Source organism: Otolemur garnettii, unplaced genomic scaffold (assembly GCF_000181295.1).
Source record: "Otolemur garnettii isolate 467f Iridium unplaced genomic scaffold, OtoGar3 scaffold00002, whole genome shotgun sequence".
Taxonomy (NCBI): Eukaryota; Metazoa; Chordata; class Mammalia; order Primates; family Galagidae; genus Otolemur; species Otolemur garnettii.
Window position 1 is genome coordinate 26,982,574 of NW_003852397.1, and position 26,875 is coordinate 27,009,448.

At 42.4% G+C, this 26,875-nt stretch overlaps 1 protein-coding gene across 1 annotated transcript; it reads right to left on the reverse strand.

Annotated features, from left to right (window-relative positions):
- Positions 1–497: 497 nt before the first annotated feature.
- LOC100960002 (vascular non-inflammatory molecule 3) lies at positions 498–13,793 on the reverse strand. Its single transcript, XM_003781687.3, has 7 exons — positions 13,514–13,793; positions 13,260–13,390; positions 7,763–7,955; positions 4,642–4,933; positions 2,475–2,848; positions 1,706–1,879; positions 498–767 (listed from the first exon to the last, which is right to left on the reverse strand). Exons 1-7 carry the CDS (start codon positions 13,724–13,726, stop codon positions 639–641), a joined length of 1,506 nt encoding a protein of 501 aa, XP_003781735.1. The 5' UTR covers positions 13,727–13,793; the 3' UTR covers positions 498–638.
- Between the last annotated feature and the right edge of the window lie 13,082 nt (positions 13,794–26,875).

Consider the following 26,875-nt stretch of genomic DNA (forward strand, 5'->3'; position numbering starts at 1 on the left):
GCTCACAGCAACCTCCAACTCCTGGGCTCAAGCGAGTCTCTCTCTCTCTTTTTTTTTTTTTTTTTTGCTTGTACGAAAGGTCTTTATTGGTGGGGGGAGGGAGGCTGCAGAGCAGTACCGAGGGGGAGAGTGGGGAAGAGAAGAGAGAGAGAGTAGAGAAGAGCGAGGGGGAAGAGAGAGAAAAGAGAGCAGAGAAGGAAGGTAGAAGGAGGCAAGAGAGCCCAAGTGAGTTTCCTGCTTCAGCCTCCCAAGTAGCTGGGACCACAGGCGCCCACCACAACACCTGGCTATTTTTTGGTTGCAACCATCATTGTTGTTTGGCAGGCTCAGGCTGGATTCGAGCCCGCCACCTAAGGTGTACATGGCTGGCACCTTAGCCACCTGAGCCACAGGTGCCGAGCCAAGTTACACATTCTTAAATGCACATACATGGAAGACAGTCCTCATAATGAGGCTGTGCTAGACCAGATAAGTACTAAAATTTACATATATATCCATTGCTTTTTAAATTTCTTAAGTTTATTCCTTGTTTCAGTAAATTTATGACATCTCTTCTAGAAAACAGACACTGAGTTTTTGCTCTCCTCCCCCTCTCCCTCTTTGCCTGGCTAAAGCTGAAAGGGCCCTGGGAAAGGAGATCATTGTAACTTCCCAGGGCCCTGTCCTAAGCGGGGAGGGTCCTTCTCAAATACTCTTCCATACAGGGCCATGACTAAAACAGGCAAAGGGGCTCCACTTCGGCTCTTCAGACGTCCATCTCTTGAAACCTGGTCAAAGAAAGCAATGGATTAACTCCAATGCAAGACTCACTTTCAAGCTTTCTCTGGGGATGTCCCTCCTAAAGCTGCACAGAATAGTAAAAGTCACACAACATTTGTCAGAAGACCCCAGTGCATGTTTCAGGTCCAATGGCAGAGGGACTTTGGGTGAAAGTACAGCAAATCTGTTGTATAGGTAGTCAAACTAAGATAATGTATTAAACAGTTCCTTTATCTCATAAAACACTACACAAAGTATTGATTACAGCTATCATTATTATAACTTCTGAAAATAACACTGAAAAAATTAGTTGTAGATGCATTCTTCAACGTCCTTAACTTGAACCTTTTAAACCATGCAGATGAAGAGAACATTAGTTACCATTATCAGTGCTCCGTATTTTTACTTTAATTTCTCTATGAATTCACTGCTGCCTTGGATCTCAACATCACATCCATGCAAAAAAATGAACATTGAAGTCTCCATCACAGCCTAAAAGCAATCTAAAAGCACAATTAGTATTTCGCATCATAGTTTCCATTTGTCTTTAAAGTGTCTCATTAGGGCGCCTGTGGCTCAAGCGGCTAAGGCACCAGAGCTGCCGGTTTGAATACAGCCTGGGCCTGCCAATCATCAATGACAACTACAACCAAAAAATAGCCAGCTGTTGTGGTTGGGTGCCTGTATCCCCAGCTACTTGGGAAGCTGAGGCAAGAGACTCGCTTAAGCCCAGGAGTTGTAGGTTGCTGTGAACTGTGATGCCACAACACTCTACCCTGGGTGACAGCTTGAGGCTCTGTCTCAAAAAAAATAAAAAATTAAAAAATGAAGTGTCTCGTTAGAATTCGAGGCACAGTACTGTGATACTCTCATTATTTCAGAGATTTCATTATGCTGGTTTACCCCCATCTGCTTGAAGAAATGTATCATCCTGAAAACCTCCTACCTCATAATGTGTTTCAGGGGCAAGCTGAGTCCCACTGAGAATGAGCTGTGGGAAAACATAGATTGTTCCAAATGTGCCGCTGAGGGAAAATTCTTCAAACTTGGTAAAAGCTGACCCCACAGGTTCTCCACAAGTTCTGAGGTCGGTGGTCTGACACTTCAGTAATGTGCATATCTATGTAGAAAAAAAAGGGGGGAGTCAGAAAACTTGCAAGTACTTTCTCAGCTAAACAACACGATTTCAAAGAATAGAGGAATATTTAAATTGCCTCATAAACAGCACTTTTCAAACTGCATGTCAAATCTTGCTAGTCAATCCTAAAATCAATTTCATGGGTCAGAATTAGCTCTTAAAAAATAATGAAGCCAAATAAAATAGAATAGGGTTTTTTAAATCAGAGACCATTGCATATAATTACAGCTATTTCTAATTTTAACTTGAACTGTTTCCTTCTTGGCCTGGACTCCAGGTGAAGACAGTGTAAAACATTACTCTAAAGTTACCTGATGGAAAAGAGAATGCACAGAAGTTGTAGCTTTTTCAACTTGAACCTGGCCTGCTGAGACCTAACCAATTTACTTTATATTTCTGCCTTGTGGCCATAAGAACTAATTCTGTTCTTGCTAAGATTGAACAAATAAAGTGTTCTGGGCAGAAAGTTCAGTGACAAAGTGACTGTCTGAATCCAGCACCATTTTCAAAAAAAGCAATGATGACCTAGAAGAAAAACTACTAATAAGACCATTCTAACATATTTAAGCATTTCTACCTGCAAGTAATATTGGCCTTCCACTGTGTGCAGTCCATCAAATGCTCCTAGTGCATAGACCTCGTCTGTTCGCTTCTCAGACATCTTGTAAGACAAGTGACAACACAGCTCTTTCTGGCAAACTGTATAATTTCCTGTGTTTTTTGTAAGCTCAGTGAAGGTAAACTCATCAAAATAAATCATTCCTGAAAAATCCGCCTGCTCAGAGGAGAAGGGCTTGATACTTCTGGCATAAGCCTGCCAGTCAACACCTGCTGGGTAGGTGGGCTCACGGCGAGGCCGAGACTTCAATTCCGAAAGCATCAGCTGGCCACTCTCTGTTTCCATGTCATAGTGATACACCTTGACTGCTTCTGGGGCGTAGATTCCACTCCCTACAAGCAACAAATATGGTTTCTGATTTTTTATGATGATAAAATAATAGGACATTTCCATGCAAAATCAAATAGAAAGTTATTAAAGCATAAACATTTTCAAAATAGTTGTGGAGATAGCTGTGACACTGGCATAAGTTCCAATTGGATGCCACATCCTCCATAAGGTACTATTGGCACTGAAATTATCATCTGATATGCAGAAATTGTTCTGGGTTTTTTTTTTTTTAATTTTTCCTTCCCTCCCTCCCTCCCTCCCTTCCTTTTCTTTTTTCTTGAGACAGAGTCTCATTTTGTCACCCTCAGTAGAGTGCCATAGTGTCATAGCTCACAGCAACCTCAAACTCTTGGACTCAAGTGATTCTCTTGCCTCAGCCTCCCAAGTAGCTAGGACCCTCCACAATGCCTGGCTATTTTTTTTTTTTTTTTTGAGACAGAACCTCAAGCTGTCCCCTTGGGTAGAGTGCTGTGGCATCACAGCTCACAGCAACCTCCAACTCCTGGGCTCAAGCGAGTCTCCTGTCTCAGCTTCCCAAGTAGCTGGGACCACAGGCGCCCACCACAACACCCAGCTATTTTTTGGTTGCAGCCATCATTGTTGTTTGGCGGGCCCGGGCTGGGGATTCGAACGCGCCACCTTAGGTGTATGTGGCTGGCGCCTTAGCCACTTGAGCCACAGGCGCCAAGCCAACGCCTGGCTATTTTAAAAGATGGGGTCTCACTCTTGCTCAGGCTCATCTTGAACCCGTGAGCTCAGGCAATCCACCTGCCTTGGTGTCCCAATAAAAGCTGAGTGGAACTGACACTTGGAGCCACTGCCAGAACCCCATTAGTGGGTGGTGGTCCCTTGAGTTCCCACCTTTGAAAATCTATTCTGTGTATTTTGTCTCTTTCTCATTTCTAACTTTATATTTCTTCAGTTGGTCGCCACTAGATCCACAGGTCTTAATGGACCCTGCCTCTGGGGCAGGACCCCAGCAGTAGAAACACATCTCACTTTGCTCAGGCTGGTCTTGAACTCTCAGCTCAGGCATTCTACCCCTCTCAGCCTCCCAGAGTGCTAGGATTACAGGCATGAGCCACCACACCCGGCCCTTTTTTCTTTTTCCTGTACTTCAGCCTACTGAGTAGTTGGGACTACAGGTGTGTGCCACCATGCCAAGCTAATTTTTCGTTTTCTCTAGAGACAGGGTCTTGCTATGTTCCCCAGGCTGGTCTCAAACTCTGGGTCTCCAGTAATTCCTCCCAAAGTTCTGGGATCACAGGTATGAGCCACTGCACCCAGCTCCCCCTCTTAAGCTAACTTAAGAACAAACTAGAAGATTCCTAACATTTATCTCTCCACTGACTAATTTGTTCATGTTTGGGATTTCCTACCTGGATCAACAAATAACAAAGCAGTCAGGAGGAGAGCTTGCATTACTTTGAACATAAATCCCATAAAGGATAAACCCTAAAAATCCGATTAACTCTAAAGTGATCTTACTGCCTTGACAAGATTTATTTAATGTTATTAACAGACATCAGCTGGGAAGTTCCTCAGATCTGGCTTTGATTTTTTGCATCACTAGACTTCTCTCTTACTCCAATTTCCTCTCAAGTAAAATTGACATAATAATGTTTGCCTCCTTTACTCAAGAGAAAAATGTGCCTTAGTAGAAACCCAAGCTATCATTAATTTTGTGATGTTAGAATTGTTAAGAGAATCATTAACGAAAAGTGGGCTTGAAAATTAATGAAGACTAGCCAGGAAGACTGTCACTGCCACTTGGAGCCTGACCTGTGTGGGTTACCTGTCATGTGCATGCTGGTGTTGTGGGTATTGGCAGCAAGCAGATTCACTCCCATAGCTCTGGCCCATGCCGAATGGAATGGAACAGCCGAGAGAAGGGGCAGTGTGTTGTACCATGCTGTGGGGTAAAGGACACTGTCCACTTCAAAATTCTTCACCACCACCACAGCCGGGTCATGAGAAAAAATGTCAAAGCAAGTAAAAATGCCAAACTTCCCAAAGGGAGTGTCAAATGTCACAAATTCTGAATCCTTGGGGAAATCAAATTGAATTTCAGGTTCAAAAAGATTGTACTGTTAATAAAAAGCAAAGAAAGAGAAAATTAGTAAGAAAATTGCTAAATCAATGTGATCAATACCCATTAAAACTTCCCCCATGTTTGTTGGTGTGCATATTTAAGACTATTACCAATTTGCATAAATCATGCTTACTATCTCACTGGCTATGAGTTTTCTTACTGTGACATCAAAAATTTTCATTTTCTAGCCGGGTGTTGTGGCAGGCTCCTGTAGTCCTAGCTACTGGGGAGGCTGGGACAAGAGAATCACCTAAGCCCAAGAACTGGAGGCCGCTCTGAGTTGTGATACCATGGCACTCTACTGCGGGGGACAAACTGAGACTCTGTCTCTAAAAAAAAAAGTTCATTTTCTATAAGCAATAAATGAAATTGTATTTGAAAGTGATATTTACAAAGAGTATTTATATATTAGAAGTCAAACACTGAGGCTGGGCACCATGGCTCATGCCTGTAATCCTAACGCTCTGGGAGCCCCAGGAGGAAGGATTACTTGAGCTCACAAGTTTGAGACCAGCCTGAGCAAGAGCGAGACCCCATCTCTAAAATAAAAGGTGGGCATTGTGGCAGGTGCCTGTCGTCCCAGCTTCTTGGGAGGCTGAGGCAAGAGGATTGATCAGACCTAAGAGTTTGAGGTTGCTGTGACGTGTTTGAGGTTGAGTGTGACACCACGGTATCATACTCTTGGTAGGTGTCAACACTCTACCAAGGGTGACATTGTGAGACTGTGTCTCAAGAAAAAAAAAGAAAAAGAAAAAGAAAACTAGTCAGGCATTGTGGCAGGGGCATGTAGTCCAAGCTACTTGTGACACCGAGACAAAGGGGATCCCTTGAGCCCAAGGGTTTGAGGTTGCTGTGAGCTAGCATGCCAGGGCACTCTACCCAGGGCACACAGTGAGACTATTAAAAAAAAAAAGAAATATTCAAATCTTGAATCTTAAGATTTTCAGATTGTTTTCTGCTGTATTTAAATTTTAATAGCACTGCCCAGATAAACTCTCAAATACGTTAATAAAATAAACTCTGTCTTGTCTCCGTATGATACTGCTAGGTTAATATGAATAGAAGTAGAGTCAATTTAAAGTGAATTTAGACAGTGCAGTAGCTATGTCTTGTAAGTTATTATTCCATTAGTAATTTTATTTACTTTCATATGTATGTATATTCAATATTGTGTATGTGTGAGAGAGAAAGAGAGACACGGTCTCTCTCAGTTGCCCACTGCAGATGGTGTGCACATAGGTGTCAGGTGTGTGCCACAGCTCCCACTATTTTTTTTGTTTTTTGTATAGACAGGGTCTGACTGTGTTGTACAGGCTAGTCTCAAACTCTTGGCCTCTAGTGGTTTTCCCTCCTTTGCCTCCTGGAGTGCAGGGATTATAGGCATGAGCCACTGTGCCAAGCTAGCAATTTTTTTTTTTCAGCTGATTATTGCTCCAAAGCTCCACTTGACCTGACACTGAGGCGGACAGCATGTGTTTTGCTCCGGTTTTCACGTGGCCTGATGTGTGCAGGCCTGTGCTCTGACAATTGTGACCACCAGTGCCAGGGTCCACTGAGGAAGATCTTGCTCTTCCATTCTCCTTCCGTGTGGAAGGAGGTGTGACTGGCGCCTTCCTCTGCAGTGACCAGCTCAGGAAAGAAATGTGGCCTAATTGGAATCAAGGAGTGGTAAGGCCTTTGCAGGGTTTCTAGGAGAGAGAAATTCACTCTTTCCTAAGGTGACTAGATTTTAACATTGGTAAAGCGGGACACCATTGATGGGGGTTGGGGGGTGGGAGGGTGGTTCTTAATTAAAAATTTGGTCTATATGGAGCAACAAAAATTTTCATAGAACGCAAAAATAGCATTGTAATATATATATTTTTAATTTCAACATAAGCACAATTTACAAACATAATACATTTAAAAAACTCATGTATAGGGCAGCACCTGTGGCTCAAAGGAGTAGGGCACCCAATCCACTGGGTGACTTTGCCCAGGAGGGGAGTAGAGAGTTTACATTAACCTTTTCATTTCCAAATGAAGTTACATTAACCTCTTCATTCCCAAATGGAGTTATATTAACCTTTTCAGCAGCTGAAAACTGTATATTCCCTTCCCGTTGTCCCACTGTTTCCTAGCTTGTGGTGCATTCTTTCCAAAAATCAGGACTTTTTTAAAACACTGCAGGACACGGGACAAATTGTTAAAAAGCGGGACGCCTGGTCACCTTACTCTTTCCGTGGATGATGTTCATAAGGATGTGAATTTTTGTTGCTGTAGCCATTGGCTTCTAAAAGAAGGGTTACCCTGAGAAAAAGCTGTACCAAAGGGCTAAGAGAGCTTCTGAGCGTCTCAGGGACAGCCTGTGCCTGAAATGAGACCCACTCAACCTGAAGAGAGACCCACCCTTTATGTTTTTTTTCAGGTAAAGGAAATTCCCCTGTTTGTTAAAGCCAATTTCATTTGAGTTTTCATTTCTATTGAAATAAAAAAAGGCTTAATGGAATACATGGTAGCTTAGTATAAAGTGTTAATAAACTGGGCCAAAAAAACCCTCTTGACATTAAATTGTGAATGAGACCAAGCATTTCTTTTTCTTTCTCAGAGAATATTAAGATCTTTGTGAGATTATCACGTCCATTTTTAATATTCTGCCATACTCTATTTTATGGTTAATTCAAACTCAGAACTCTCATATTTGTGTGAAGTAAATTAAATACATTTTTTAACTAGAATGTAATAATTAAGAGATGCATCTCTAGGAGTTTTCTGCCCAACATTCAGCAAACAAACATACGTACAAGCCACAAATGACTTCAGTTGAGGCAAAAGGGATACTTACCTTATGGTAGCGTGCCACCAGCCTGCCCTGAGAATCGAAAACCACGTCAGTGTTATATTGGTAATGGCCATCGGGAGGACACTGAGGGTCACTGGTATTGCATGGCTTCTTGTCCCCCAAATTTGCCACAACATAGATAGAGTTGTCTTTGGCCAGGCAGCTGAGTCTTTCTTGCACTGGTGTATAGCCGAATCTAATTCAACAGACATTTCCTCAAAGTTACTATATTTTAGTGATTTCTGAAATATCAAAGTGATATTTTATTTGCCTGTTATCTATTATATGACAGCTCTAGGTCAAGAATCCACAGACAAGATTTTAAAACTCACATGCAGTATATTATTCGTCATAATGAAAGCTAATTTTAATGTGCCAGACTCCAGATCACAAAGCAAGACTGACACAGAAAAGCCAGGAAAGGAGGAAAAGAAGCAACACTTTCAGCGTGGCCCGGAAGGCAAAGGAAGGGCTTGAAATTTACACTCTTCTAATGGCGAGGACCTTGTTTACAATCCAAGCCATAGTATTACATATATGTTGTTATGACATGTGGTTGGAAACATAAATATTAGGTAGCAGTAAGTAGAAGGTTCTCTGTAGAGCATCTCCTGCAAAGCACAAATACAGCATTATTGGGGGAAATGTTTTTGTTTTATTTTGTTTTTTAAAAAAAGCACTTCACTGTCCTGGCTAGGTTTCCTCATCTGTCAAATGAAACATAACAGCTTCCTTTTGCCTTAGAGTCCTCATGAGAAATCTTAAGACAAGTACTGACATGAAATTCCTTTGCAAAGTAATGCCAAATTCTTATACATTGGGGATATTTACCCTAGAAATAAAAGGGAATGTGGTAAGGGGACACTGACTTCAAGTGTTTTAAAAGCTAGGCCAGGCGTGGTGGCTCATGCCTGTAATCCCAGCACTCTGGGAGGTCAAGGAGGGCAGATTGAGCTCAGGAGTTCAAGACCAAGCTGAGCAAGAATGAGACCCCCATCTCAACTAAAAACAGCAGGTTGTTATGGTGGGTGCCTATAATCCAGCTACTCAGGAGGCTGAGGTAAGAGGATCACTCAAGCCCAAGAGTTTGAGGTTGCTGTGAGCTATGACACCACAGCACTGTACCAAGGATAACAAATAAAGCTGTATCTCAAAACAAACAAACAAAAATATTTGAAAGGCTTAATTTGGAGAAGAAGGCTTGTATAAGTGAATATACTCTGGAGTGCAGAACAAAGATGAAAGAAAGTTATAAAGAGGCAGATTTCTGCAGAAAACAAGATTTTAAAAAGTTTTAGCAATGAGCTCACTCTGTCAAATAAGGGGATTTGCTAGTCACTGAATATTTTAGAGCCCATTTAGTTAGAACAGCTTAATGAAAATGGCTATTTTAATTTCGGCTAACCTAATTATCTGTTTTGAGACCTTAAGCCTCATTTCTTTCTCATATTTAAAATGCAAATAGTAATATCTACTCCATAAATTGGATGAGATAATGTGCATAGAATGCCAGGTACTATTCCCAGGACCAAGTAAATGCTCAATAAATTAAAACTGGCTGAGATAAAAATGGATTTTGTAATCATGAGAAGTTAGCCAGGGGAGGGCAACCCAAGGAGGGATGACTTCATTGCTTTCTGAAGACATTCAGGGTCTCTCCATGATTTCTCAGCTGCTCTGCAATTGATTTCAGACTAATCTTTAAATTAAAATAACAGGTTGGGTGGGGCAACTCACACCTGCTATCTCAGCACTTTGAAAAACCAAGGCAGGAGGATTGCTTGAGCCCTCTAGTGTGAGACTAGCTTGAGCAACATAGTGAGACTTCATTGCTACAAAAAATAAAAACATTAGCTGGGGTGGTGCCCTCAGTGGGTAGGACGCAGGCCACATACACCAAGGGTAGTGGGTTCGAACCCAGCCCAGGCCTGCTAAACAACAATGACAACTGCAACAACAACAACAAAAGCCAGGCATTGTGGCGGGCACCTGTATTTCCAGCTCCTTGGGAGGCTGAGGCAAGAGAATCACTTAAGCCCAAAAGTTTGAGGTTGCTGTGAGGTGTAACGTCATGGCACTCTACCAAGGGTAACAGAGTGAGGCTGTCTCCAAAAAAGAAAAAAAAAACATTAGCCAGGCATAATGGTGTTTACCAGCTACCTGGGAGGGTGAAGTGGGAAGATTGCTTGAGCTCAGGAGGTTACAGTAAGCTATGATCACACCAGTGCCCTCTAGCCTGGGTGATAGAATAAGGCCCTATCTCTAGAAAGTAAATAATAAATAAATAGGACAGATTAATTATCTATTAGTTTAGACCTTTTCTTTTTTTTCCTTCAAGAAAAACAGATGGCTGGGCACCCATAGCTCAGTGGTTAGGGCGTCAACCACATGCTTAGGGGCTGGTGGGTTCGATCCTGGCCTGGGCCTGCTAAACAAAAAAAAAAATCTGGTGATTGTGGAGGGTGCCAGTAGTCCCAGCTACTAGGGAGGCTGAGGCAAGAGAATTGCTTGAGCCCAAGTGTTCGAGTGAGATTCTAGCTCAAAAAAAAAAAAAAAAAGAAAGAGAAAGAAATATACTATCAGTATTCCTATTTTCTCAGACCTTTAATAAATCTACCATGTACTTTGCTTAATTTTTCTTTTCCTGGCTAAATAATTCACATTCTTTAGTGTTTCTTATTAGCTCCTCATAAAAAAAGCCCAAGGACGTGTTTGGCTTGTGGCATTCTAAATAGCAGTATTTAAATACATGTGGATGACCACACAGCCCTCAAGTATCCCTTTCAGGGATAAATATTACTAAGGAAGAAACTGTGCCTTTCTTTTCCAGTACCACCATAATGTTAATGATTGGATTTCTCCTTTTTATAACACAGAGCTCAAAGCTTAGCATTGAATATGGATGTACAAGACGTCATAATTGTTAAAGTTTCATCAGTCACCTTTTTTTTTTTTTTTTTTTTGAGACAGAGCCTCAAGCTGTCCTCCTGGGTAGAGTGCAGTGGTATCACAGCTCACAGCAACCTCCAACTCCAGGGCTCAAGCGAGTCTCCTGCCTCAGCCTCCCAAGTAGCTGGGACCACAGGCGCCCGCCACAACGCCTGGCTATTTTTTGGTTGCAGCCGTCATTACTGTTTGGCAGGCCCGGGCTGGATTCAAACCCACCACCTTAGGTGTATGTGGCTGGCGCCTTAGCCACTTGAGCCACAGGTGCCGCGCCAGTCACCTTCTTAATTTAAAGCAATTCGCCTACAGCTAATTGTCGGATTTATGTGTATCTTTCCCCTAGGAAAGTCAGTTTTATCAGCACAATCCAACAGAGTGTGTTTTAATGCAGGCCTCATCATGAAATAGGGCAAATAATGATTCTTTCCTGTTTTGGGGAAGAGCAACAGTTATGAAATAACTGTTGACTCATAGTCACTTGGTTTCTGTAAACACAGACCATGCAACATTTATAGTATACTTGTCTAGAGGTGAAAACCCCAGGGTGAAACTTGACTCACATACCAGAACTCCAGTGCTGTAGTATTAGACTTGACTTTCCGGTTGATTTCACATAGTCAAAGAAGTTCCTTATTTATTTATTTATTTATTGAGACAGAGTCTTACTATGTTGCCCTCAGTAGAGTGCCATGGTGTCAAGGCTCAGAGCAACCTCAAACTCCTAGGTTTAAAGGTTTCTCTTTCTTCAGGGTTGGGAGTAGCTGGGAAACAGGTGTCTGGCACAATACCCAGCTAGAGGGCTGGGCTTGGTGCCCCACGCCTGTAATCCCAGCACTGTGGGAGGCTGAGGTGAGTGGATTGCCTGAGCTCACAGATTCGAGACCAGCCTGAGCCAGAGTGAGACCCCATTTCTAAAAATAGCTGGGTGTTGTGGTGGGCGCCTGTAGTCCCAGCTCCTTGGGAGGCTGAGGCAAGAGAATTGCTTTGACGTTGCTGTGAGCTGTGACACCATGGCACTGTACTGAGGGTGACAAAGTGAGACTCTATCTCAAAAAAAAAAAGAAAAAAAATACACAGCTAGGTTTTCTAGTTTTAGCAGATACCAAGTATCCATGTTCTTCCTCAGGCTGGTCTTCAACTCCTGAGCTCAGGTGATCCACCAGCCTGGGCCTCCCAGAGTGCTAGGATTATAGGCATGAACCACCATGCCTGGCCGAGAGGTTCTTTTTATGCAATAGATGTAATTTTAAACATGTGCATGCATAGCAAATTAAATTATTTTTCACCATTTAAAGGAGCCTTTTTTTTTTTTTTTGGTAGAGATGAGGTCTTGCTATGTTGCACAAGCTGGTCTCAAACTCCTGGGCTTAAGCAATCGTCCTGCCTCAGCCTCCCAACGTGCTGGGTTTACAGGTGTCAGTCCCCATGCTTAGCCACACATTAAGTATTTTAAAAAGTCAATAACTTGCTGGGCATGGTGGCTCACAACTGTAATCCTAGCACTCTGTGAGGCTGAGGAGGGTGGCCTGCCTGAGCTCATGAGTTTAAGACCAGCCTGAGCAAGAGTGAGACCTCATCTCTAAGAAAAAAAATAGCTGAGCCTTGTGGCCAATGCCTACAGCCCAGCTACTTGGGAGGCTGAGGCAAGAGGATGCTTGAGCCCAAGAGTTTGAGGTTGCTGTGAGCTACGATGTCACAGCTCTCTACCCAGGGCAACAGAGACTACCTCAAAAAAAAAAAAGGGTAAATACTCCTACAATAATGTAGTTTATCCATTTTTCATATTTATTATATATCTTTTCTTTAAGGAAATTATGCCTAAACTGTAACTATTAATAATTCCTAAAATCTTTCTAAGGACAAGAAGACAAGCAAGTTCACACTCAATATTTTTCTATTATAAAAGAGTAATAGTGACGGCTAGCACTGGAGAGCCCACTACAATGTGCAAATTCGATGTGTATTATTTCATTTGCCATTCATTTACGCTAAACAAAGTAGAACAGAAAATTTAAAGATATAGAAATGTCAAACACTTAGGTCATATGCCCACATCCCTCAGCTGGGAGGCTGTAAAATGTGGTTTCACAAACAGTGCTTCCTTTTTCAAATTCTATGCAATTTTCATTCACCGTATTGATTACACTTGATACTGATAGCAAAGCTCTTTGGAAACAGACTCATTCGACTTTTCACTGTTCCTATGAGAGAGACAGCTGTTCATAGGTGAACCAACTTATCTGTATTGGGTAGCCCAGGTTATAGATATTACACCTTTCTCACTTCATTGAAACCCAATTAAATGCATTTATTGTAAGAACTGTGTATACATACACTATTCTATTTTTTTTTTACACACACTATTCTTTAAAGACAGTTGTGACAAGTAACCACCCAAGCATCATTATCTCAAGTCATTCACAAGATAGGAGATATGCCAGGTGATATACATTTAGAAGCATTAGAGGCATCTAAATCCTATGCTATAGATTGACCATTTGTCAACAAAATTACTAGTCATGCTTAAAAATCAAAGGGTAATGACAAGACCTACCTCTGGGGATCTCTGCATGGGATCCAGTTCACTTCAGGGTCTGGTATATCCTCCAGATAGGGGTAAATGTTCTCTCTGGTGAAGACCCAGCCATAGATTCCATCTTCTGGGGTCACAATGATGTGTGCACCCTGCTCCAACCAAGTGGGACAAAAGAGTTTCCCATGAATTTCAAATACTCACACACTGACCAGGCTGCAAATCTCCTTTATGATATCCCACTCGATATTAAAAGAGAAAAAAAAGGGAAATACCTGCTTGGCTGCCAGCTTTACTGCTTTCTCCAAAACATCTATATTCTTGTTCATCAGGAGCAAAGCTGCTTCTTTTGAAACAGGGGTGTCAGTTCTGTTTGGTAATATAACAGCGTGCTCATACACTGCAGCAATGAAAGTATCCAGTGCACCGACACTCAGGACAAAGAGGGCAGAAAGTGCCACACACTTTGGAAAGTACGATCTAATCATTGTTAAAATGTAGTGAGTTCAGAAAACAAATGTAGATCCTTATACTTTGTTTCATGGGAAAAAAATTTATATCTCTTCCAGCCACCAGATGTATTTACATGTTCAGGAACACATTACACAACTCAGCACTGAGAAAGGATCTTGTGCAAGAAAACCGACAGCCAGAAGCAAATAAGTGGATTGACTCAAGTGTGGAGTACTGCTGTTGTCATTGTTCAGAGGTCAACCCAGCTCTACAAGTAGAGTTGTTGAGCCAAACAGGTGAGTTCACTCCAGACCAAAACACATTGGCAGGTGAACTCTTTTCTTTTAGTAAAGTAAAATAAAATTTTCCTTGGTAAATAAATTTTTCCATCAATAGAGCAATGTTGACAGTTCTAGAAGGTTCCCACCATAGCACCAATTTTTTGAGCACTCTACTTATTTGATGGTATGCTCATTTCTCTCTTAAAAACTCTTGCTATCCATTTAAGCTCTAGCTCCTCCCACATCCACCCCAATCCCAGGCAACATTTGAACTCTTATAAAACTCTTATTGCAAATTTGTTCCTGTGCTGTTAAAAGTCTCACTGCTTCCTCTTGTCTTTTTTTAAAAATTAAATCATAACTGTATACATTTATGGGGTACAATGTGATGGTTTGGTATACAATGTGGAATGTTTAAATCAAACTGATTAACATAACCATTACCTCACTTCTTTTTTTTGAGACAAAGTCTCACTCATGGCGTCACAGCTCCCAGCAACCTCAGACTTTTGGGCTCAAGTGATTCTCTTGCCTCAGCCTCCTGAGTAGGCTGGGACTACAGGCGTCTGCCGCAACACCCAGCTATTTTTTAGCGACAGGGTCTCACTCTTGTTCAGGCTGGTCTCGAACTCCTGAGCTCAAGCAATCCACACACCTCAGCCTCCCAGAGTGCTGGGACTACAGGCGTGAGCCACCATGCCCAGCCTCATTTACTTATTTTTTTGTGGTAAGGCATTTATAATTTACTCTTAGTTATTTTGAAGTGTATTCTTGTATTGTGTATTAGGCGAGATCCCACCCCATGCCCTCCCTCCTCCCAGCCATTGCCCTCCCCTCCCCCTCCTCTCTCCCTCTTTTCCCCTCTCTCTTGCCTCACTATATTTGTGTTTTACCATTTGTGTGAATGTGTAAGTGTTGATATATTCACAATATTATTATGTATATTGGATTTTTTTTTCTTTTCTTTCTTTCTATTTTTGTCGACCACTTTGTCACACTTGGTATAGTGCCCTGGGGGTCATAGCTCACAGCAACCTCAAACTCTTGGGCTCGAGAGATTCTCTTGCCTCAGCCTCCTCAAATAGCTGGAACTACAGGCACCCGCCACAACGCCTGGCTAGTTTTAGAGATGAGGTCTCGCTCTGGCTCAGGCTGGTCTCGAACCTGTAAGCTCAGGCAATCCACCTGCCTCAGTTTCCCAGAGTGCTAGGAATGTAGGTGTGAATCCCACACCCAGCCCTTTTTTTCCATTCTTGAGATACTTTACAAAGAAGGATGTGTTTCAACTCCATCCAAGTAAACATAAAAGATGTAAAGCCTCCATCTTTTTTAATGGCTTTTTAAATTCCTTGGTATACTATACCACAATTTGCTAATCCATTCATGTATTGATGGGCATTTGGGCTGTTTCCATGACTTGGCAATTATGAAGTAAGCTGCAATAAACATTCTGGTGCAAATGTCTTTGTGGTAAAATGATTTTTGTCCTTCTGAGTAAGTAACTAGTAATGGAATTGCAGGTTCAAGTGGAAGGTTAACTTTTAATTCCTTAAGGATTCCCCATACTTCTTTCTTTAAAGGTTGTATTAGTTTGCAATCCCACTAGCAGTGTTGAAGTGTTCCCTTTTCTCCACATCCATGCCAGCATCTGCTGCTTTGGGGCTTTGTGATGTGGGCTATTCTTGCCAGGGTTAGATATCTCAGGGTGATTTTGATTTGCATTTCTCTGATGATTAAAGATGATGAGTATTTTTTTCAAGTGTTTGTTGACTATTCATCTGTTATCTTCAGAGAAGTTTCTGTTCAAGTCTCTTGCCCATAAAGAAATGGGGTTGTTTATTCTTTTCTATTGATTAATTTGAGTTCTCTATAAATTATAGTTATCAGACTTTTATCCAAATCATAACATGCAAAAATCTTCTCCCATTCCAAAGGTTGTTTCTTTGCTTTAGCTGTCCAGATGCTTTTTAGCTTGATCAAATCCCAGTAATTTGTTTTTGGTATTGCTTCAATTGCCAGGGAGGGTCTTCCTCATAAAACATTTGCCCACTCCAATCTCTTCAGTGTTTTCCCTGCACTCTCTTCTGGTCTTTTTATAGTTTCATGTCTTATATTTAAATCTTTTTTCCAGTGAGAATCAATTTTTATTAGAGGTGAGAGGTGTGGGTCCAGTTTCAGTCTTCTACAGGTCGCCAGCCAGTTCTCCCAGCACCATTTGTTAAATAGGGATTCTTTTCCCAGTGAATGTTTTTGTTAGACTTATCAAAGGTCAAATGACTATATGTGGCAGGGTTCATCTCTAGATTCTCTTCCCATTCCACATATCTACATCTCTATTTTTGTGCCAGTACAATGCTGTTCTGATCACTATAAATTTGTAGTATAACTTGAAGTCTGGTAGTATGATGCCTCCAGATTTGTTCTTAAGTACTGTATTGGCTATTTGGGTTTTTTTCTGATTCCATATTTGAACATGGCAGATTTTTAGAACATTCTTTCTTGTGTTGAGATGCAATTTACTCCATCTCTTAAATCATTTATCTTTCAGACATGTGATCTTTTTAAGTTCCTTAAGGACAGGGGCCACATTTCAATTCTCTGCTGCTCCTTTGAAATTTTATACTGTGCTAAGCTCTGCAAATGCTTTTTGTGACAATCAGTTTCCTTGCCTAATTTTGGATTGAGTCCCCTTATTTGAATATGAGTTTCTCATAAGGTTTAAATCCATCTCTGGTCCTGGAGTCATTAATACTGTTTCTCTCTTGTTATTCTAATTCTTTTTTTTTTTTTTGAGACAGAGCCTCAAACTGTCCCCCTGGGTAGAGTGCCGTGGCATAGCTCACAGCAACCTCCAATTCCTGGGCTCAAGCGAGTCTCCTGCCTCCGCCTCCCAAGTAGCTGGGACCACAGGCGCCCACCACGACGCCTGGCTATTTTTTGGTTACAGCCATCATTGTTGTTTGGCGGGCCTGGGCTGCATTCGAACCCACCACCTCAGGTGTATGTGGCTGGTGCCTTAGCCACTTGAGCCACAGGCACCGAGCCATTCTTTCTGATTCTTACCTGATCTAAGGAAACTTGTAGATTTTGGAGATTTGTGGGCATTTTTTGTTTGTATGGTTCTATAATTCAAAGTCCATCAGTTTAAATAATATTATCCATTATTTATATATATCCATATGTCCATGTCCTAGTGTGTTTTCATGTGTCCTTATGCATTGAGATGAAATACATCAGATATCAATTCTTTCGGAATAAAAGAAGGAAACCATGTGTGACACAGATGGATTGCTTTGTGATAAGAACAAAAAATATTTTCATATTTCAAATAGACAGCGCCCTACTCCTTTGAGCCACAGGCACCGCCCTTAACTCCTGTCTTGGTTCACATGACTTTCTGGATGGACTCCAAAGGCAACATGTGAGAATTCCCCTTCATTTTCCCCAATTCCTACTTCCAGGAAATGTACCAGCCTTTTATTATGTTGAAATCAATAGATACTTGAGTATTTCATTACCAAACGTGGTTAATGATGAGTTCACTTCTTTCATATGTGAGGAATCAGGATTGCACATACAAGTTTTTTTAAAACCAGGTATTTGTGCATAATCCAAATGATAGTTTGGAATTATTGTGCCAGTAGAAAGGTTAAGGTGTGAAGTTTTGTTTTAAAATAAATGTAATTCTGCCTTTAAGTAGTAAGTATTTTCTATACTTTTAAAGAGGAGAAGAGGTCCTGGAATAAAATCTCTGAGTTCCTTGGCCCTTCCCAAGTCTTTACTTCTAAAGTCTTTACTTCTGAGTGTGGGGAAGCTTCCTCCCATTCCCACCGCAGGGTCCTGACCCCAGGACCAAGAATCCCTCTTATAGGCTCTGATCCCATTCTTCTCACTCTAACCCTCAATACTGTCATCATTGGAGTTTCCTTAACTGTTTTTTTGTTTTTTTTTTTAGAGACAAAGTCTCACTTTGTCACCCTCAGTAGAGTGCTGTAACATCACAGCTCACAGCAACCTCTAGCTCTTGAGCTTAGGAGAGTCTCTGGCCTCAGCCTTCCAAGTAGCTGAGGCTAAAGGTGCCTAGCACAGCGCCCGGCTATTTTTTGTTGCAGTATGGCCGGGGCTGAGTTTGAACCCACCACCCTGGGTATATGGGGCTGGCGCCCTACTCAGTGAGCCACAGGCTCCCCCCCTTAACTGTTTCATTAGTTAAGATGCTTCCCAGGTGTATCAAATCGAGGAGAACAATCAGTGCTTTCTCTCACCTGGTCGCATTTTGTCTTTCCTCTTCTTAGCTAAAATCACTCTTCTTACTATGTTTAACACGATTACTGCTGCTCTGATCCTGGAATGACTGCTCACTGGATGCTGCCCCTTTGGCCCAAGTTCATCACCTCCCCACTCCTTGTTGCAGTTCCCTTCTCTGAACTCTTAACACGTGTATGGTCAGCGGCCACATGGTTGTTAATGATCCTCAACAGCTTACTCTACCCTCTCCCTCCAACAGCAGATCTTTTGCTACTTCGTACCTTCAACTACCTTCTACAAACTGATCACTGCTGTGTGTCTCTCTTTAGCTCAAACTTCTATCCTGAACTTCAAGTTTATGTATCCAACTCAGAAGAGACCTTCCAAAAGGTCCTATGGAACATCAGCCTCCCTGCTGGCACCTGCACCTATAACTCTGCCTGCTCTCTGTGTACTACAGAATGACTAAGGCCAGCCCTTATCCTTGTACCCTGGATCCCAAGAACATTGCTTTATAAGTTCTTTCGTTGATTGTCAGTTTTTTTTCTCTACTAGATATGATAAGGAAAGTACAAATTGGGCAGTGCCTGTGGCTCAAAGGAGTAGGGCGCCAGCCCCATATGCCGGAGGTAGCGGGCTGAAACCCAGCCCTAGCCAAAAACTACAAAAAAAAAAAAAAAGAAAGTACAAATATCAGCAAAGTGCCGTGGCTCATGCGTGTGCTCCCTGCACTTTAGGAGGCTGAGGAGAGAGGATTGCTTGAGCTCACGAGATTGAGAATAGCCTAAGCAAGAGCAAGACCTTATTTCTACTTTATTTTTATTTTTTAGACAGAGTCTCACATTGTTGCCCATGGTAGAGTCCCATGGCATCATTGCTCACAGCACCCTAAAACTTGTGAACTCAAGTGATACTCATACTTGTGGCATCAGCCTCCCGAGTAACTGGGACTACAGGCACCCGCCACAATGCCCAACTATTTTTAGAGAAAGGGTCTTGCTTTACTTCAGGCTGGTTTGCAACTCCTGATCTCAGGCAATCCACCCGCCTGGGCCTCCCAGGGTGCTAGGATTATAGGTGTGAGCCACTGCACCTGTACTTTAAAAAAGAAATTATAAAAGTAAAATTTAAAATAAATAAATACTATCTGTATATGGGTGACCCACAGATTTATATCTCTAGCTCAGATGTAGTCCCTGAACTGTAGACTGTTGTGTCCAACAACCATCTACTCAAAGTCTCCAGTTGGATGTATGAAGGCGTATCAATCAACATGAACAAAACCAAGCTTCTAACTTCTCCTGATGTCCTTGTACCGCAGTCTTTCAGATCTCAACTAATGGCTTCTCTCATCTTCCAGTGTTCTGGCCAGACACCCTGGGGTCATCCTTATTTTTCTCTCTTAGGTTCTATCACTACAGCAACTATGGTCCCAGCCACCATCATCTCTAATCTGGATTATTCCAAAACCCTCCTACCTGAGTTTTGTACCACTCCTTCTACTTTTGAACAACAGCAGTCAGAGTGATGTTACTAAATTGGAGACTAATTGGGTCACCCTCTGCTCAAAGCCTTTCACTGGCATCTGCCTTCACTCAGTGTAAAGGTCAAGTTCTCCAATGCCTATGAGGCCCTCTGTGATCTGACCTCCTGTTACTTCTCATGACTCCCACTACTTTCCCCATGTTCACTGTGCTCCAGTTGTGCTGACTTCCTGCTGCTCCCTGGGCCTGTTCCCAGGTGTTCTTCTGCCTCAGTTACCCTCGGGGCCGCTGCAGTTGTCTCCTCCCTGGCCATGCTGCCTTTACAATTTTCCCTTTCACGCTGTCCTTCAAACCACCATCAAATTTATTCATTATTTTACCTGGTTAGTCCCTGTGGGTACTTGACTCTGAAACTCTTCAGTGAGTCTTTCTCATAGCTTCAGGCTCAATCCCAGGCTTCATTTGTGCTTCAGTGACCTGGCTCCTGTCTCTCCACTCATGTCTTACATGTCTGTCCTCTCCTTCCTCCAGTATCCTCCCTCTCTGCAACACATTGGACTCTGCTGGGCACATGCTATTCTTCTATAGGTCTTTGTACACACGACCAACTCACTAGCCCTGATGACTTATCCAGCTAGTCTATGACATCTTTCTTATCTTCCAAGGTAGAATCAATACATTCTTGGTCCCTATATTGATCATATTCTATCATATTCTGTTACTTTTATGATATGTATTGAATGAGGTGCTTGAAAATGGTTAGGACAGTGCAAGGCATGTTCTAAAGCTCATGGTCTGATTGCTATCCTAATGAATGATGATGATGGTAGTGTTCAATGCTCTGTCTCGTTTTCTAGTCTGATGGTTTTAGGAACCAAAAATTTTACTATATTCATCATCATCATCATTTGGCACAGGGCTTGCCTGACCTATGGTAGGCATCCCAAAAGTGATTTGACTTTTTTTTTTCTCCAAATGTTATTATTCTTTTTAGAGTCAGGGTTTTGCTCTGCTACCCAGGCTGGAGTTCAGTGGCCCAATCATAGCTCACTGCAGCCATGAACTCCTTAGCTAAGTGATCTTCTTGCCTCAGCCTCCCAAGTAGCTGGGACTATATGTACATATCACTAAACTCACTAATGTTTTTCTTTTTGTAGAGATAGGGTATTGCTAGGTTTCCCAGGTTAGTCCCAAATGCCTGACCTCAATTGATCCTCCTGCCTTGACCTTCCAAAGTGCTAGGAATACAGGCGTGAGCCACTGAACCTGGCCTATTTGCCGTTAAGAAGACACATATAGAGATATGTATAAGGGCAGCACCTGTGCTCAGTGGGTAGGGTGTTGGCCACATACACCAAGGCTAGCTGGTTCAAACCCAGCCAGGGCCAGCTAAAATCAACAATGACAACTACAACCCAAAATAGCCCGGCACTATGGTGGGTGCCTGTAGTCCCAGCTACTTGGGAGGCTGAGGCAAGAGAATTGCTTAAGCCCAGGAGTTTGAGGTTGCTGTGAGCTGTGATGCCACAGCACAGGGTCACAAAATTGAGACTCTGGGCTCGGCGCCTATAGCTCAACCGGCTAAGGCGCCAGCCACATACACCTAAGGTGGCGGGTTCGAATCCCCAGCCCGGACCCGCCAAACAACAATGATGGCTGCAACCAAAAAATAGCCGGGCGTTGTGGCGGGCGCCTGTGGTCCCAGCTACTTGGGAGGCAGAGGCAGGAGACTCGCTTGAGCCCAGGAGTTGGAGGTTGCTGTGAGCTGTAATGCCACGGCACTCTGCCCAGGGGGACAGCTTGAGGCTCTGTCAAAAAAAAAAAAAAAAACAAAATTGAGACTCTGACTCAAATTGACACCCTACCAGGGTGACAAAATTGAGACTCTGACTCAAAAAAGAAAAAGAAATGTATAAGGATTCCTAGAGAATATTTATTATAAAATTAATATAAAATGGTAATATTTATAATAAACAAATAATAAAAAAGGTGGAAAACCTTAATATCTGTTAAACTGGTCCAAACCACAAAATCAGGCCCAGGTACAAAGACTGTTAAAAATGATAACTCAGAGTTGGCTAACTTCTTGGTTTAGCTTATGACTGAGAAATCACGAAAGTGCCACAGAGTAGACTACATGTTCAACATCAAGGATATATGTGGCGTCCAAACCTGTGTTTTCACAGAGGTTGCTCAAACTTCATGGATGCAATAGCCTTCAAGGGGTGAAGAACATGCCAGGTCAGAGAAAGTCCAACCATGGGCACACCGTCTTTTTGCTGATGGCTGGTTGGAGGACATAACGATGTGCCTGGCGCCCCCCTTCCATCACAGTTAAGCCTCCACCTTTTGTCAGTACTTCATCTGGCTTAGCACCAGCTCCCTGGGGCAGGCCTGGCCATGCTCTCCATATTGACCACTAGGCGAATGGACATATGAATAACGTTTTATCCATTGTATCAGGCAAGACACAACCAGGAAAAGAGAATCCACACCAGTTATTTTAAGACATTTTATTTATTTTTGATGTTGTTGCAGTTTGGTTGGGGCTGGGTTCAAACCCGCCACCCTCACTATATGGGGCTGGTACCCTACTCACTGAGCCATGGCACCACCCTTAAGACACTTTAATACAGAGATTTGGCTGAGGGCGGCACCTGTGGCTCAGTGGGTAGGGCACCAGCCTCGGCCAAACTACAACAAAAAATAGCCGGGCGTAGTGGTGGGCACCGGTGGTCCCAGCTACTCGGGAAGCTGAGGCAGGAGAATAGCTTAAGCCCAGGAGTTGGATGTTGCTGTGAGCTGTGTGACGCCACAGCACTCTACCAAGGGCGATAAAGTGAGACACACTTTTTGCCTCACTACAAAAAAAAAGAAGAAGAAAGAAAGAAAGAAAGAAATTTGGCTGAATAGATATTTGATGAAGGGAGGACAGGAAAAGGAGCAGTGGAGTGACAGGGTGGTAGCAATTGCAGGAAGCAGCTTCTGTTCCCAGTGCTAGTGAACAAAAGGAAGAGGAGGGAGTTAGAAACTTGCCAGAGGAACCCTGAGGAGCTGAGGCTGGGATGAGGGAGGAGGGGACACTCTCTAGCTGGTGACGAGGGGGCAGATTCCCAGAGGGCACCCATGGTGCTGGAGCCGAAACCCCTGGAGGAAGTGCTGGCTGGTGCTGGTCTCTCTCTCTCTTTTTATATTAAATCATAGTTGCACACATGAATACTATCCTGGTGGTGCTGGTCTCTTTGAAGAGTGGCAGCGACGCTGAGAGTGTAGAGTCCTACTGGAAGAAACTGCGGCCGCGTACAACACTATTTGGGTGCGCTTACAGGAGCAGGTCCCTGTCTTCTAACCTTTGGGGTCCCTCTAGTGCCCCTATTGGCAGAACGTCGCAAGGAGCCAGCCGGCAAAGAGGAAATGCTGCTTGGTTCCAGCCATAGTATCACAGAAAAGAATACAGATCTGTGGATTCGGAGCTGAAAGACAACAGCTTAGCAATCAGCGCGTTCCTGGAACTGGACCCCACACTGCCTGGGAAGTGGATAAAATTAACAGATGCTTTGTCACATGGGTTGAGTTCAAGTGTTGAGTATAAAAATAAGAAATATGCGGAATATGTATAATTTACCATTTGCGTATATAAATTCAAAAACATGCAAAATAGTACTAAGTAGGGATATCTGTATACATAATAAATTACCCAGAAGTCATGGGACTAATCTTCAAAAGTCTTGGTGATTTCCTCAGGAGTAGGGGATGGAGAAGGGAGGACATGTGACAGGAGGGATCACGGAAGCTTCTCCTGCACACCTTATTGCACATGCTGGGCTGTGGGCCTCTGATTGCTGTGACTGTTGTGCAATCCTTTATACAGTTCTGTGTGTTGGAAACATCACAGAGGAAAATTTTTAATGCAGAATACTCATTTGTTGTTTAATAAGTGAGTGTTTCACAAGGAAACTCCCTCAGACTTTGAAATATCTAAGCTCCAGGCAGGCTCTTTCTTCACATCCAGTGTGGCTTCCCTCCTCTCCTCCTCCACATGACCAAAGCCATGCATTGTCCTCCAACAACCCCCTGCTTTGTTTTTTTAAGGTTATTATGCTCAAGATGGGCAGAAGAGTGGTACTTAAACCTTCAAAGTACCACCGCCACCACCACCACGACCTCCCAAAGGCAACCACACAGGACCTTTCGTCTAGAGGGTTTGTGCAATTCACTATGCAGAAATAATGAGGGAGTGCATCCGTCCAGTTAACCATAATCTAGAGCTTGAGAAAAAAAAATAATGACACTCCTGGGCTCATAGGAGAGTCTAGTGGAATACTAGACTGGATACCAGCTGGCTGGATTCAGGTGCTTAAATGACGTTTTTGGAGCTCCCTGGATCAGCTGTCCTTTCTCCTCATCTTTGGACACAGACTCATCAATTTGAGTAAAGAGGGCTCCTGGGGACTTCAGGTTTGCATATTTCTTGTGCTTCTGATCACGGAAGAGGATACGTCTCTTCTAGTCATTAAATCAAAAGTCCTAGGGAGCATTCTCCCTGGCCTGACTTCAGACGTGTGTGCAGCCTATGAATCTCTGGGCCCAGTGGCACTTGTCTGAGATGGGGTAGGCCTGGGCAATGTACTACACACCCTGGAAGCGAGAGCTAAGATCCCAACCCAGCTGCACATATTCAGTTTCCTTTAACAAGGAAAGGAGAAGGAATCCTGGTGGGGAGAAAAACAGACGTTCTCCACAGGAAGCTATAAAATTTGTGAATATAATCTCTGACTCCCTTAATCATTTGGGCCTTCTTTTCCCAAGAGAATCAATGCAACGAAGGAAGTACAACTTGTATTTCTAAATATCTTTGGGCTCCCTGACGTCTATTCCACGTATAGTTTTCTCCTTCCTTCTTAGACTTCTTATTGTTATATTCAACTTCTTATCCTATCACTTTATCATCCATTCCAATAAATCTGGATTCCTTCCAAATCAGTGAGATGTTTAACTGACCAATGAGTTCCAAACACAAGGCATGAGATAGGTCTTGAGGGTAAGGCACATGTCTGTCCTCCAGCTACATACCTCCCACTTCTAGTTTTATATGCTCCACAGTACACTTGTATTAGAAATCTCCCAGCAGGAGTGATTGTAAACAATTGCTTTCAAATGACAATGCTCTCACTAATTCACCAATAATGTTGTACATATCACTAAGACACATAAATTTGAATAAGACACATATGGTCATATTCAAGATGTGATCTGGACAATAAAAGATTTTCGTTTCATCCAATAACATCTGTAAAACCATTATGTTCCAAAACCAGCATCGATTCTAAGAATTGCCTTTTTCGTTCTGCTCTTTAATTTTTTCAGTTGATTCAGCACCTTCGTTCTGAAGGTGTTACCTTAGACAACAACAAGCTGTACATTAGAAATGCATCAAAGATAGTAAACAGGTTTTCTGTCAAACCTCAGTTTGGTGGTGGATATATTAAATGTGATGATTTTTGTAACAGTGAAGTGTACAAGTTTCCACAAAGGTTCTCCATTTGTCCGTAGACAGCATTATCTGTAATAAGTGCCATTGTTTAGGCCAGTTAGGCTGGGATAGTTCTCTACTTAATATTTGTAGCAACCTTGGGGAACTTATCCACATCCCTGAACTTCATGTCCTTGATTGTAAAATGAGGTTACTTGTATCAATGCCATGAGGGGTTTGAGAACTTATAATGGATTCAGTGTCTTATAGAAATGAAATACTTAGGCTTTATATTCTTTTTTCCCCAAATCTATCATTTCCTATATTTCTATTAATTTAAGTCTTAGATTTCTGTAGCTTGAGCTTTTCTGATTCAGTTCTAGCAGATGGAACTTTATCTGTACACCCTTAGTTCCTATAGTTGACCTCCTAAGAAGACAGGTTAAATGTAGTGGATGCTGCGACAAAAAGCCAAATAACAAAGCTACCTAAAATATAACAGGTAAGAAAAGGTAAGAAGGAAAAATACCAAACCATTATAGTAAACTCCTGTTCTGTAATTGGTAACCTTGTGAGTGCGCTCATAAAGTTGTCTATGGAAACGTCCTCTTTAGCCTTCCAGATTTGTAATATTCTAGATGTCTTTTAAACTTTTAGTTTATTAAGACTTTTGGTTCATTACACCTCATCGGTAACTATACTCAAAATTTGCATGTCAATTCTAGAGGTCAGCAAGAGTATTATCCTCCTTTTTGCCTCTTCCCTTTGTGCAGAAAGGGTAAAAATAATGTTGATGACTCTGTCAGAGGCCATTCTTCAAATAACATGAGAGTTTTGTAACTGGCAGTCTCCTAAAATGTTTTCATTATCTATTCATTAGTTTTAGTATCAAAGACTAAAATAAGGTAAAGTGGCCTTAGGATAAGAAGTCCTGAGTGTCTAGCTAATGGACTGAAATTTAAGAGTTCAATAGAAATAAACAATAGAAATAGTATTGTTTAAAATTAATTTCTGGGGCTGGTCATGGTGGCTCACATCTGTAATCCTGGTACTCTGGGAGGCCGAGGTGGGTGGATTCCCTCACAGGTTCGAGACCAGCCTGAGCCAGAGTGAGACCTCGGCTCTAAAAAAAAAAAACCAGCCTGGGGCGGTGCCTGTGGCTCAGTGAGTAGGGTACCAGCCCCATATACCAAGGATGGCAGGTTCAAATCTGGCCCTGGCCAAACTGCAACCAAAAAATAGCTGGGTGTTGTGGCAGGTGCCTGTAGTCCCAGCTACTCGGGACAAGAGAAGCACCAGAGAGCTGGAGGTTGCTGTGAGCTGTGATGCCACAATACTCTACTGAGGGTGACAAAGGAGACTCTGTCTCTTAAAAAATAAAAATTCATTTCTGAAATGCAGAAGTGCTCAGAGGAACAAGGGAGCAGGGCTCATAGCTGATCAAAGCTGTCACCAGGGTTATTCAATCCGTATTTAAGTAAAATATCACATGATTCTTGAGGACAGGTAAATTGAACTGCTGTTCCTCCCTGTTACTTTTCTCCTCTGGTGTATCTTCAGGTGGTCTAGAAATTCTCTGAAATTGCTGAACTATCTTCTTTCCCATTCCAAGTACTTTCTGTCCCAACAGCGTAATCAAGAAATCCTCTTTGCAGTTTCTTTATCCAAATGTCTTTTCGGGAATGCTTACATTGTGTG

Excerpts from the sequence above, each read along its gene's own strand:
- LOC100960002 (XM_003781687.3), bottom strand. The coding sequence starts at position 13,726 with ATGATTAGATCGTACTTTCCAAAGTGTGTGGCACTTTCTGCCCTCTTT. Across the intron at positions 4,934-7,762 it reads TGGTGGCACGCTACCATAAG|TACAATCTTTTTGAACCTGA; the intron begins GTAAGTATCCCT and ends TTTTATTAACAG. Across the intron at positions 1,880-2,474 it reads AAGGCCAATATTACTTGCAG|ATATGCACATTACTGAAGTG; the intron begins GTAGAAATGCTT and ends TTTTCTACATAG.